We start from the raw sequence: 14,432 nt of genomic DNA on the forward strand, positions 1-14,432 counted from the left end.
TTCCTTTTCAAAAGATTTTCCAACTAAAAATAAGTTTTTAGTATTTGAATTAAAATTTTTTCTAAAAAAAATAGTAGTTATAACACTTCTCTTTCTTCTATTAATTCTATTAATGGCCAATAATCAAGTGAGAGAAGTCTTAATTCATTTACAAAATCTTTTGACAGAAGTAACCAACCTGTTCCAGCTCGGGTGATTCGTGCTGGACAAGGGATGACTCGACCATGTCTTTCTAAACACTCTTAACGAGATAATCATATGCGTGTTTTTCTAAGTCTATTGTGGATGTCGTTTTCGAATTATTATTTACATATAAATAATTTGACTGCAAATTTAACTCCTAAACTTAAAAGTTTTGTCACGCGACTTTCCCTATTATGGAATCAACGCCCACAACATCCCAATACAAACAGAAGAAAAGCCAAACAAATAACCTAACGCCCACTCAATTCTCATACACACAGGCCATCAGCGACGGCCCCGGCCACTAATCAATAATCATAAGTTAACGCCCCCAAAAATCCTCTTCTTTTTCTTTTAATTATTCTATACTATACTCACATATAAATCCAACCATCTCTCTGAAATCAACTCAATTCAATTCAAATGGCAAACATAGAGCCGGAGAAGCAGACCCTTCTCAACCAGCACAGAGAGAAACACTTCACCGCCGGCGAGATCGTGCGCGACGTGATCATCGGGGTATCCGACGGTCTCACCGTGCCCTTTGCCCTCGCTGCCGGGTTATCCGGAGCCAATGCCACGTCGTCCATCGTCCTCACCGCTGGCATCGCCGAGGTGGCCGCCGGCGCCATTTCCATGGGACTCGGCGGGTATTTAAGGCTACTCACCACTAATGAATGACTGTATATATATTTGAATATATTATCAGGGTGGTCTTAAACACTTTATTCGCATCATACAACTCAAACTATTATTCTTTCTTACACGTGACAATTGAATATTCATGCAGGTATCTGGCGGCTAAGAGTGAAGCTGATCATTATGCCAGGGAGTTGAAAAGAGAGCAAGAAGAGATCATCACTGTTCCTGATACAGGTATGTTACGTTATGCTTTTTTATTTACTTTTTTACTAATTAATCAATCATATTAATATTATTATATTGTCCATTGGCGTGGTGGGGTGCGTTCCGGTGGGTCCATTTTGTTCTGAAATTGCAGAAGCGGCTGAAGTGGCGGGGATACTGGCGGACTATGGGATAGAGCCACATGAATACGGACCTGTTGTTAATGCTCTAAGGAAGAAGCCTCAAGCTTGGCTTGAATTTATGATGAAGTGAGTAACACCGTTTATCTTAATAGTAATATTATTTTTATTTTTTTTACCGTCCGAGTTACTGCTGTTCAAATAGTATACGTATGCATTCGCACGCACACTCTGCTTATTGGGAAAAGTTGAATCAGCTTCTGAAACGACAACACCATGTGCTGGTAAGATAAGAAAGCGCGGTGCTGACTGCTTAAATAAGCCATTTGCCCCTGTTGTTTATCTGCTGCTGTTTATTTATTTATTTGTTATAATACCACGCAATACGGCAACCGCTGCTTAGTTAGTTTGCTAGCTTTGCTTCTTCTTATCCAACTTGGGAACTAGAGATTTGTCTTTATGACACAAAACTGGATGCTTATCTTGGACACTTCCTCATTGAACCTCGATTTATTCAAAGCACTGATGATAGCACTTCAGATTTCTATAAACGGAGGGATAAGTCATAAGAGGATATCCTTCTTCAATTTAAAAACAACAATATTATTAGTAGTCTTGCTGATTAATTTGATATTAGAGAAGTAAAGTCTGAATGCTTTAAGCGATAGTGTTTTATTGGTTATTCTAAAAAAAAAGAAAACAAGTCATATTGGCGATTGAGCTTCAGCCCACTCTTACAAACTTGGTTCTGTCTATAATTTCAGTATTTCTTCGACCTAGTAGCATTGAGTGCTTGGGAAACAGTAACGAAAGATATTGGCTGCGATTTGTGAATGTAGGTTTGAATTGGGATTGGAGAAGCCAGATCCAAGAAGAGCATTGCATAGCGCACTAACCATCGCAATTGCTTATGTGTTGGGGGGAATGGTACCCCTTATTCCTTACATGTTCATTCCCAGAGCTACCGATGCCGTGCTTGCATCAGTCGCTGTAACCTTGGTGGCATTGCTGATTTTTGGCTATGCCAAGGGTTACTTCACAGGAAATAAACCTGTCAAAAGTGCGCTCCAAACTGCCTTCATCGGAGCCATTGCATCCGCTGCTGCTTTTGGCATGGCCAAGGCCGTAGCTTAAAAACGTGTTGTTTATGTAATATTTCCTACCTGCAAATTTGTGTTGTTTTCTAGTGTAGTGAATTTATTTTTGCAAAAAATGGAACAATCAACGGAAAAATTGCATGGGAATGCTATCCTCCGGCCTTACAACAGCCTAAATCCTTGGTCCAAAAAAATGCATAACAACAACGTAAGACTTCATTACGAAGCTTTGACTAAAAACTGTGAATTTGATATTTCTTTTGTAGATGAATGGACAAATTAAATCATGAACATTGCAGTTCACAAAGGACTAACAGTGAATTGATGATGATGAACAGTACAACAAAATCAAAGGATTTGGCACGAAGTCTGCTGTCTAAATGTAGTTATACCATGATCAGCACTAATCAATACTCTGGCAAATTCAAGTTCTAGAAAATCACAAAAATTTTGAAATTAACAACATTTGCAGACACAGACAGAGAGAGAAGATCAATTGATAGGGGTTGAAGTAATGCCTCTAGGCCCAAAGATCTAAACCAGATACATACAAAGGTAGAGAATGTGCGATTGTATAGCAGGTGAATGTGTAGTAACAACACCTTAGTGCAATATGGAAATACAGCGTTTCCATCAAATTAATACAGATTTGAGACGAACTATATTTGGTTAAAAATGCAAAGCCACAATATAAAGTGGCATCCGCAACAGTTTCTTTATACAGCTATAAGAAAATCATATGACACAATTACCACGCCATTTCTCCCCAGTAGCCAGACGGAGAAAATCAAGTAATCATGCCAAGATCTGTCCACATAACAAATAACCTTTGCCCATCAGATTAAACTTCGAGGTCAAATCAACATAAACTTCAGAGAAAAGGTTCAAATTGCTAAAATGTCTCAAATAAGATAAGAGATCTCCATGACTAGTAGTAAATCATATGCATGCCAAAATAGTCACAGGTAGCGACTTACAGTAAATTGATGAAGTGTTCCCAAGGATATCCTCCCCACCAAAAATTTGATAACTTTCTTCAGTGTTTAAAGTTTGTAATTACTTTCAGAAGCCAAAAGTTCTATTTTCTGAGTCAGAAACTCCAAGTGTCGGGCATTCTCCAGTTCATTGTCAAAGTTCTGAGATTTGTCCAATTCTTGTAGTAAAAGTTCCAAATTATTAAGCCTCTCCAACTCAGAACCAGATACTGCTGGCTCAGCTTCCATGTCTACGTCAGTATGTCCTTCTTTATCCACTTCTTTATCTTTATCTACCTGAGTATCTTCAGAATTATCCAAAATTGGATTAGCTAAAAGAAGCTTTTCCCATTCACCATCATTATGTAAATCCAGTGGAATGAATGGGGCCTGATTTTCATCCATTAGCATTTTCAAGAAATCAATATTCATGAATACGTCTTTCATGCCGTCAGAAGTATCAGATGCCATTTGGTTTCCTGAATCTGTCACTGGTTTGAGAACAGGCTTCGGTGTTTCATCTATTGGTGGGTGATATCTTACTAACATATTATCAGAAGCTATTGGTTCACCAACCTCTGTAACTTCTTCGAGCATAGTGCCTGCTTCAGCCATGCGCCAGTTATTTTCTTTTGGTTGGAGTAGCTGAACCAAAAAACTTGGATTTTGCATGGCCATCACTAAGAATGACAACATCTGCTGCTGGCTTTTTTCCATTCCTTGAACACGGTCCCTCAAGAGAACCAACTTATTATCTGCAGTCTCCTGGTACTGCCTAAGTTTCAGCAACTCCTGTGTAAGTGCATTTTTACCAGCCTTCAAATTCTCAACTTCCTTCCACAGTGCCGAATGGTCAATTTTCTCACATGGTTCAACCAACTTTTCTGACTGCTGCAATGATTTTCGCTGCTCAGACCCTTGAGTATTTTTCCTTCTACAAATATTGTTCAACAAATGCTTCTGATCTCTAACGAATCCATCATTTGCAAATTCCCAACGGTCTGTGTCGATTTTTCTAAACCCCTGGGAAAAGCTAAAAGTAAGTAATTGTTTCAACGATAACTGATATTTCAAATAATTTAATTTCAAAGACATGCGTTCACATGTGCAAACTCAGACATGTGACCGAACACAAGACAACACATGAATTTCTGCTATTACATAAGCAAATACTGTTATTACCAGTAGCCCTTATTGAAAGCCTGAACTGGGTCTTGTGACTAACGAATTACACTTATTACCTACAACAAAAGATGCTCCCACCGTCCTTAAGGAGGACTTCTGGAACATTACTCTTATCTAACGGTAATGTCTGAAGATGACACGATCTAAAATTATCCAACGGTTAGAGATATCAAATTAAGAAATGCAAGCAAGGACAATGAACTGTTAAAACTTTCTAGAAAAAATGCCATAACAGATATCTTAAGATGATTGTGCTTTTGATCATGGCTAGAAGAAGGCGTCACTAATAAGGTCAGAGACTCAGAGGTCATGGAAACAAAAAGATAAGACAGAACAAGTTTTGCATTTTTTTTTCCCTTTTGGAAAAAATAACCACAGATCAGGAAACTACATTTCTCGCATTCAAAAAAGAACAAATCTGATTTTATCAAAATTTGTTATGCTTCCACTTTATTGTGACCATTTCAGATTCTGCACTCGAAGTTACAGAGAATGATATCATATCCGTCCTTTCTGCCATACAAATGACAAGGAGAATGATGGCCCTCCCTCTCCTCATCTCAGATATTGCAACCATGGGACTATCAACTCGCATATTTAAGACCAAGCAGTTATTAGTCCAAGAATTCAATTTCTTAATATGAATCTTAAAACCTTGCAAAAGTCAATGGTAATAACTCAAGAAACAATTAGGCTCTGTACAATCATTGCTTAATGCCACAAACTATGGCAGATTCCATACTTCAGAATAAAAGGGAATGAATGCCCTAGAGTCATAGTAAGGGCATTAGGTTTCACCCATCATTATCAACCTTAACAAGGTTATGTAAGAATTCAATGGTACACAATATTTTTAGCCAAAACAGTTATAACTGAAAAAAAATTAAGCGCTATCCATGTTACCTATACAAAAAATTTCCAACACAACAGTCTACACATCACTCCTAATTAGCAGACAAGGACTGCAAGAAATAACTGCCTAATAACAACATTCATCCCCAATAATTGAATGCATACTACCACAATCAAGAAAGTATTGTGAACCATAGTTGTGAAAGACCAATTTGTTTCTGTTTCTCATTAAACACATCTTTCGGGAGCTAAAATAAAAGTCACTGCAGCAATCACCTAACACTCGAAAACCTTCTAAACTTTCAACTGAATCAAATGGAATAAAAAATAAACTACTTTCAAGAAGGAGAACTTCATCCAATCTTATAAACGCTCATCATGAATCATGGAAAATATCTCATAAAGTGTAGGAAAATTGATGCTTATCAAAACAAACATGAAATCTTTGGTAAACCCATCTAACAACCAGATTAGCCCTGCATTCTCCCATCCTTAATTAACAGATTTGAAAGATTCTTTAAACATAAAGAGAGAATTCTGGAACAGGTCAAGCCAAAAGCAACAAGTAGGCACAGCAATGCCAAGAGAATTGCTCTTAAGGAACATAGTTTATGCACGGAAAATCAGAGAGATGTGATATAAATATTCTATTTTGTAGGTATCAAAGATCAGTGCATGAATATTCAAAAATTTGAAAGGAATTAGTACTAAAAGATATAGAACACGAGCCACCAAAACCAGACTATATCAACACTTTGACCCATGAGGCTCAACAAGCATCAAGGGTTAAGCATTGGAGTGGTCTTCTTCCATATTAAAAGTTCAGACAATAAAAAAGAATTTTTAAACAAAACAAAAAGTAGAAGTAAATAAAAGAATAACATTAAATCAATTGAGTTTTCCTTGCATGATTTAATATATCATAGTCTTCAGTTCACTCAACTTGAACCAAAATTTATGTCATAAAGCAGTGTCACAAATTCCTCAACTTCTATATATTACTAATAGATTAGATGAACAAAATTACAAATTATTCAAATTCTTAGAGCCAATGAGCAATTTTTTCAGAAAGCCAACAAAACAACAAGAAGAACATAGATTAGAGCACAACCTAAAAAGCGATCCAGAATCTCATAATAAAAGATGTAATTACTCAAAAACAAAACAGAGAATTCTCACTAACCCAATAACAATCCCAACTCAAGCACAAACACCCATTTCCAAAAATCTCCACGTAATTCCAAGAAAGAAAAATCAAAACAAAAACTGAAATGTAAAATTTCCCATAAGAGCAAAACAAAGCTCACATAGATATTGAGTTGCCTGATGAAGCTGGAGAAGTTACTGTGCTTGAAGTACCTAGGCAACAACTGAACTGAAAACTCAGTCACATCCCATATGACAAAACTCTCATTGCTTTGACCCCAAGAGATTATCGAGTCGGTTGACTCATCATCAACCATCTCATAGCATTTGTTTAGAAAAGGCGCCACTGAATTGGACCCGTCATCGTTAGATTTCACCATTTTCAGACAATTATTTTCTCAGAAACCAAGAAAAACCACAAGCCAGAATAATAAATATCAAGAGAACTGAGATGTACCCTTTTTAAATTAAAAGAGGGACAAGGGTAAATCCGGAATTCTAAAAAAAGGAATTGTACGGCTTAATATCGTGCCAACTGCCAAGTTAGGAATATTACTAGGAAATCAGAACTTGTTGGGGAAGTGCATGGATAATAACCTCGAGCCCATGATTTGTTATAGAAACCACAAATAAGATGTAATTTGCTGTTTATTTAAAATTAAGGTCCAGATCCAATAGAGTGGCTTCTTTAGAATTTATCTCCTAAATTTAAATTTCAATAAGTGAGAATTAATTTGGAAAAAAATAAAAACAAACTTGCTATTTATTTCAACATAGTTTTCTGCAATCCAATCACACAAGAAATTTGTTAAGAAAATGAGCCATTTGAAACTTTAAGTTTAGGGGAAAATTTCTCAAAATGAAACTGTAGTTCCAAAAATATATTGTTTAAGATCAATTGAATGATTAGTTCTCATTACAATTCCATTATAATTTTTTTAAATTAATAAAGATTAAGAAAATAAAAATTTGATCTACAATTATTCAGTTAAATTTCTTTAAAATTGATTGATTAGACGAAATCTTTTCATCTAGAGATTTGTTTTGGCATTTTTTTCAAATATTAATGCTTAAATGGTAAATCATTTAAAAAAATTGATTCCGGTTTTGTTCACCAATTTATTATTTTAAAAGATAAAATAAATAAATAATTTTTCATACCAGTTGTTCATGTTAGATTTCATTAAAATTTAGTTGATAGAGACATGTATTCTTGTTACAAAAATTTAAATTAAATCTTATTTGTTTTTGCTTTTATATGTATAGTAAATATTTCAACGATGATAGCAACATATTTTAAAGGAAATTTAACGGTAGGGACTAGGGAAGAAAGCCACATGAAAAGAAAAAGTAAACGTATCCTTGTGATTTTACTAAATTTTAGGGGCTCATATGATATTACTCCGAAGCGGGAGAGGCAAAAGATATTTGTAGACAGGATCGGCTGCCATTCGATTGTTACGACTTACGAGCTGTGGCCAATAGCATAGTAACAAGTGTGCCCAAGGACTGATTTTACTTAATTGTCATGTTGGCAAAGAGGAAGGAAGTTGGAAAGTGGAGTTGGGCCGGGTCGAGTGCGCGTCAGACTCAGAACCCTTGTCTTGGTCTTTCTTTTGAATTTTCTTGGTCTCATCTCATTTAAAAAGACTTTCCCTTATTTCGTTTTTTTCCCCGAAAAAAATAGAAATTCTTTTACAGGTTAGTAGTATTGTAACAAGAAATGTTAAAGGTTCAAAAGTGAAAATAAGATTTTAATTCAATAAGTATGATTATAGGAGAGCATGATTATAGAAAAGTATGATAGTAGGAAGTTTAAATAGGTCAAATGAGTACGATTACTAAAGAGCACAACAACATGAGAGCTCAATAATTAAAAACTTAAGTAAGTCAAATAAGCACGATTATTGGAAAGCATAGCGGGAGGAGAGCTTAGTAGATAAAGACTCGAATAAGTCAAATAAGCATGTCTGCAGGAGAACAAAATAATAGGAGAGCTCAATAATTGAAAGTTTAAATAAGTCAAATAAGCACAAACTCAGGCGAGCACGGCAGCATGAGGACTCAATAGCTTATAATAATAATTTACATAAAATTGTGGATTTTCTAAGTTTTCGTTGTTTCAACAAATTCTCATGCAATTCTAGCCAGACAACCCAAGGGGTAAATAAGGATTTTCAAAAGTTTCTCCAATAATAAACATAATTCAACAACTTCAACCATCAAAACTCAACAAAGATAACTATAACAATTAATATAACAAGATAATGATAGAGAAAACAAATAAAATGAATTTTCACGTAGTTTGGCAAACTTGCATACGTCCATGCATTAAGCTTGAGAATCCTATTAACTAAGCCTTTTATCCTAAGACTTCAAAATGAGTACAATTGACTTTTTTTTTTTTTAATGAAGAGTACAATTGAATTTAAATGTGCAATAAACATTTACTCTTGATCCCACACCTCTTATCTAAATATTTCTCATACTTCTAAGTTCTCAAATTTACAAATAAAAATGATTCTTACAAGATCAAATTCCTCACACGAGTATAAGCAAGTTATAACTCAAAATAATGGATTAATGTATGTAAGTAAGAAAATGAAAGCTCAAAGATGCTTAGAATGATCAAGTTTAAGCTCAGCAAATGTTGTAAAATGGATTAGAGTTGGGTTTCATAGAAAAAATTTGGAAACTAGCCGTTTGGAACAAGTAACTCAAAATTTACCCTAAATAGACTTGTCGATTTACCAAAATCAGTTCACCACTTTTCTGATGTGGGTAGTTACCATTGGAAAATTTCAAACAATTGTTTCGCCTCTTTAGGTAAACCGATTAATTGGGTATTCACTAAACACTCATTTTAAACAAACCGATTCACCGCTTTAACTCAACACTATTTTGAAAGTTTTATACTTTCAATCCATGTATTCAGACTTTTCTATAATTACAGAACTGTCCAAGAAGGTTTGAAACTTAATTAAATAAGTTTGTTTCCAAATTTTCAAAAATAGCACTAGGACTATGTAAGCTTTTCATATTTTCTGACATATTAAGCCTTTAATTTTCGATTTTCTTCAAATATTGAAAATTATATTCTATAGGACCAAATATAAATTTGAATGCCGTGACCAAAATGAGTTTGAATATTTAAATGTTTAATTATGCATACATTTATTCACACTAGCTGTACAAGAAATGTGAAAAAAAAAACTTCTAAACTAGTATCCTTAATGTTTATTTTTGACTTGATGACCTTTGTACATCAATATTTTTAACTTGATCTAGATGAATGAATTTCATCCATCAAAAATTGGTGAAATTAAAAGATTTTTTTTTTTATTATACCCTTAACATATGGTTTGTTACTATTAATGACCCTTTAGGTCAGCATCCAATTATGAGTCATAATATTTTCCCATGCGGCTACTAGATATATACGCATCACTAGGTTTCGTTGCTTAGTTGACTTCATGATTATATTTTTTGGGCTAGGTTAGCAATGATTAGTTTGGGTCTGGCCCATTCTCTAAAATTTCAAATATAGTCGTACTTTTAACACCCTTTTAATATATTGATAAAACCCTCTCCTATTAAAATTACAATCAAAGATAAATACAAATACAATGAATGCTTTTACATTTTCTCTCTCTTCCTTCTCTTTTGCATGTACATGGACGCCTTTTTCCCGCCCTCTGTGTAGTTGCAAACTCTTCAAATTTATCATCCTATTTTCTTTAGTTTTTTTTTTAATTTATGACTTTCATCTATCATCTGGTTTACAAAAATTTGAAATAATCTATTTCTCTCTCTCTCTCTCTCTCTCTTTCTTATAGATTTATTGACACTTATTGTTGGAAGTTAGTATTTTTGAGTTCTGTAAAGAGAAAGTTTGTAGAGAGGAGTTAAGATAATAAAACTTCAAAAAATTTGTCACCCAAAGAATTATTTATATGGGTTAGGTAAGAAGATTATAAAAGAATTTTCTTTTTCTTTGGATGCCAACTATAGAAGCATTTTAAAGTGAGAAACATTAAAAATTAAAGACTCAAATAAAAATATTATTAATTTCGAGAGAAATGTTATTTTGGTATTATAAAAGGGAATTTAAAAGGATAGTTGAGGGGTGTTAGAAGCCTATCTTTTTTAATTATATTCTATGTAGCCCAATGGTAAAGATCCAAATCTTCTTCGAGGCATTTTCTCTCTTAATCCTTCTAAGCTTTTAAGGATTTATTGACATATATCGTTAATGAAATCAAATGATTAAGATTTTGTTTTAATTAATTTTTACCTAAATAGACTTCCAAACTCATGTATGATTCTCGTCAAATTTTTTTTTTTTTGTGGGGGGAGGGAGGGGGGGGGGGGACATGAAGAAATGTAGAACTTAATTCTTCCTATTGGGATGATCTTGATGGTTGCTGATGAGTTATGGTATGAACTCATATTGGCAGGAGTTTGGACTGGGATTTAAGTTCAATAATCATGGCAGCTCCTTTGAAGTAGCTTGATCCACATTTGTTCTTGAACTTTTGAAAATAGCTGTTGAAAGCATATGAAGTATGGTCTTGACAAGGGTTAGAGAATCTTAATCATATGTACATTCAATTATAAAAAAATTCATTAATCATTAGTCTTAATTTCATTATTCTATGAAAGTCCTGGCGAATTAAATTGCTGCTATTGTGTTCTCACCTCCCTGTCATGCACTTGTTAAAAACATAAGTGCCCACCACAGGATGGTCGTCTCACTTTCTAGATACAAACAACAGTTAGCCACATCTGTTGCTCCCCACTCTCCAACGCTGCCTTTGCCAACATCTTCAAACACCGATGTTTTTCAACAACCCAATAAACCCACTTTTGCCTCCTTACTCTCTAAACCAAATAACTTATCTCAATTTATAACCATAACAATAAGAGAGGAACAATACAAAAGATAAATATCAAGAAAAATAAACAAAGGAAAAAAATGAAATTAAGATGCAAACTTTATTGTAGGTGACTGTTCTATAATTTGTGCTTTTTTTAAACAATTTGCTAGAAATTAGCGTGAGTTGAGAGGGAAAAAATTTGCAGAAAAAATTTTAATGGGAGTCACATGTGAATTTGCAAGTCTATTTAGGTAAAAATTAATTAAAACAAAATCTTAACCATTTAATGAAATTAAATGACACATGTCAATGGATCCTTGAAAGTTTAGGAGGACTATGAGAGAAAATGTTTAGGAGAGGATTCGGATCCTAATGGTAATCCAATATCCTTAATTAGAGAAATTTTATAATACATCATATGTACTATGTTAGTCATACAACAAGCAAATAATGCTATGATATATGTGTATTTATTTTGAAAAACCATTATGCAAGTGGTGGTTATATTAAATTCAATTACACATGTCATATATGCATCAATTGGTTGTAATACATCAGAGATATTCTAAAATTTCTCCCTTAATTGAAGGGCACAAATGAAGTCCCAATTTTATCTCCTCCCAATTATATAATTGAATAGGGTAGATATCTCCTCCCAAGATGTGGGGTAGATATCATTCATTATTATTGGTGCGTATGACATAATAATGTGGAAATTCTAGAATACCTCTGATGTATTACAACTAATTGATGCATGCATGCTATATGTAGTCGAATTTAATATAATCACAACTTACATGATAGTTTTTCAAACTAAATGAACACATGTTATAGTATCATTTACTTGTTGTATGGTTGACATGGTACCTCTGATATATTCTAAAATTTCTCCATAATAATGACTTGATTTATGCTAATTTAGTAAATTTATAATTATAAAATATGTAAATAGATCTATGATTGTAATATTAAGTATCAATGATAATTTTTTTTTTTAAAAAAGAGCTTTTCGACGTGTTGGATTGAAAACTATCCGTGATAAAATATAAAAATAGGAGATTCTCAACGTCGTGTTAAATTTATGATTGTAATATTGTGTATCAATGATAACATAATATATATATATATATATTAAAAAAAAAAAAGCGCTTCTTAACATCGTGTTGGATTAATAGTACTGTTCATGCAAGATGAAAATGGTCTAGTTGAACTCAGAGGGTTCTCAAATCTAGCTACTAAAATTACTGAACACCAAAAACAACGACAATAATAATAAGATTAAGATGAAAGACAGATAACACGGCCTAGCGTCCAGTCGGTCGCTAACGATGGAGCTGGAGAGTTGGGTTTTGGATTGGATTATTTGGGTGCGTCTTCACGAAGCTCCCTGAGTTGAACATACGTGGCATCAATGAAAGATTCTGTCTCTTTTACTGGTTCCTCAATAGCTTCTTTCAGCTTGCTTAGTATAGCACAGTATGCTTCCTGTCATGCTCAGTTTGTAATTAATACATATTGTTAAAAAAAGAAAAAAAAGAAAAGTGACCTACAAGTATATACGTCATTATCAATATGTTTTATTAGTATTGTAGATTAGTCAAACCCATATGATCTAGAGAAATTAATAAAACATACCATGAAAAGATCAAGTTCTGAAGAAGAACTTGGAATGGTAGCTTGGTTTAAATTTGCTGCATCTGTTGTGCCAACCTCTCCTACTTCACCTAAACTCACCTGAAGACACTTTCAAAACTGCTTGTCAGAAAGAGACAATAAATGATATCTATTTGCCAATAACCTAATCTTCCAAAACCCAAAAGGAAAAAAAAATGTCATAATGTAACTGAAAAATTATTTAAAAAAGAAAAAGAAAGAAAGAAACGAGAAAGCAGTTAACAAAGAAAAAAAATATACGTATATATCTCTGGGTGAGCGTCCGAGTTAATAAAAGTTTTGGGTTGTGACAACATTGGTGATCTTTTAGCTTGGATTTTTTGAGTTTAATTAATTAGTGTGGTCCATGCAAACAAACCAGTAATATGCGGGTTGTTTGATGGTCCCAACTCTCAAAAGCCTTGTTTTGCTATCACATTTGCACAAATTTAGAAAGAATGTAGTCAGTGATCAGTAGCACACACATGACCCGTACAGTTATAAACAACTCATCATATGAAATACAGAACAAAAATACTACATATAAAAGTGATCAATAGGGAGATGCATATAGATAGATACCTTCAAACAGTTCAAATGAGTCTGAATCAAAAGGCCATACAAAGGGTGGCTTGAGATTCTCCTCTTTAGAGTCTCTACATCTTCTTCTTCAACATCAGCAACAAATCCCTTCTTACAGTTCTCATCACTAACATTGTTATCAGCTTCCATTATTCTCCTCTCTTTCCCTTTGATTCACTACTCTCTCTCACACACAGAAACTAGCATTACCATTCTTGGATGTTTATAGTAGCTAGCTATGCTCTATATGACTGCAAATTCAAGTACAGGTGTACGTGGTTACTTGTGCTTTTTTTATTTTTTTGAACTTGGAAGCAAATGAGTAATAATCACAATTTGTGCATGCATGCAAGGTGAAACTTGATAAAGGAGTGAGTCAGTGATATGATCTGACAAAAGCTTTTTCTAGTGCTTCCCTCTTTTTTGCCCGAAAACTACTTCTCAAGGGATTTCTTTTGTTTTTTTCCTTCTTTTCTCCTCGATTATTGGGACATTAAATTTTCATATAGCAGTTCATATATGGAAAAAAAGTTTAACTCAGAAAGGGAAAATGACTAACAGACACAAGAGCTGGCCTTTAATTACTGTTCATATGTAGACTTTTGTATGTTGTTGCATCATTGTTTTCACCAAGATGAGATCTTCTGTCGCCTTTTTTGCTTGAAATCTGGTCAGTGAGATTCTTTGAATACGTTAGCTTTTGCTACAGTACTAGGTGGTTTGATTTATAAAGTTTTTCCTTGGAGAATGGGAATGATGATGATAATAATAATGCAGACAGAAAGAGCAAAAAATGCTCTAAAATAAAATCTTCCATTTTACATATCTTGAGGTAATTTCGAGAGCATGTGACATCCATTTTCATATGATTCAGCTTAAATAACTTTCTTTCGACAA

At 33.8% G+C, this 14,432-nt stretch overlaps 3 protein-coding genes across 4 annotated transcripts; 1 reads left to right on the forward strand and 2 right to left on the reverse strand.

The window, feature by feature from the left end:
* The first annotated feature begins 358 nt into the window (after positions 1 to 358).
* LOC18052897 (vacuolar iron transporter 1) lies at positions 359 to 2,438 on the forward strand. The gene is made up of 4 exons (XM_006448074.2): positions 359 to 833; positions 974 to 1,059; positions 1,184 to 1,298; positions 2,009 to 2,438. Exons 1-4 carry the CDS (start codon positions 607 to 609, stop codon positions 2,301 to 2,303), a joined length of 723 nt encoding a protein of 240 aa, XP_006448137.1. The 5' UTR covers positions 359 to 606; the 3' UTR covers positions 2,304 to 2,438.
* A 297-nt stretch (positions 2,439 to 2,735) lies between these two features.
* On the reverse strand, positions 2,736 to 6,839 carry LOC18052898 (heat stress transcription factor A-8). Of its 2 annotated transcripts, XR_002907196.1 has the most exons (3): positions 6,585 to 6,839; positions 3,244 to 4,263; positions 2,736 to 3,073 (listed from the first exon to the last, which is right to left on the reverse strand). XR_002907196.1 is itself a non-coding variant. In XM_006448076.2 (2 exons), the coding sequence occupies exons 1-2, from the start codon at positions 6,801 to 6,803 to the stop codon at positions 3,310 to 3,312; spliced, it is 1,173 nt and encodes a 390-aa protein (XP_006448139.1). In that variant the 5' UTR covers positions 6,804 to 6,839; the 3' UTR covers positions 3,083 to 3,309. The 2 variants fall into 2 exon arrangements, 1 of the variants encoding a protein (XP_006448139.1); XM_006448076.2 differs by lacking the exon at positions 2,736 to 3,073 and having other exon boundaries at positions 3,083 to 4,263.
* A 5,820-nt stretch (positions 6,840 to 12,659) lies between these two features.
* Positions 12,660 to 13,685, reverse strand: LOC18052899 (homeobox protein knotted-1-like 2). The gene is made up of 4 exons (XM_024190917.1): positions 13,536 to 13,685; positions 13,333 to 13,383; positions 12,936 to 13,034; positions 12,660 to 12,785 (listed from the first exon to the last, which is right to left on the reverse strand). The coding sequence occupies exons 1-4, from the start codon at positions 13,683 to 13,685 to the stop codon at positions 12,660 to 12,662; spliced, it is 426 nt and encodes a 141-aa protein (XP_024046685.1).
* Positions 13,686 to 14,432: the final 747 nt, after the last annotated feature.

Source organism: Citrus clementina, unplaced genomic scaffold (genome assembly GCF_000493195.1).
Source record: "Citrus clementina cultivar Clemenules unplaced genomic scaffold, Citrus_clementina_v1.0 scaffold_2, whole genome shotgun sequence".
In the NCBI taxonomy this organism is placed as follows: Eukaryota; Viridiplantae; Streptophyta; class Magnoliopsida; order Sapindales; family Rutaceae; genus Citrus; species Citrus x clementina.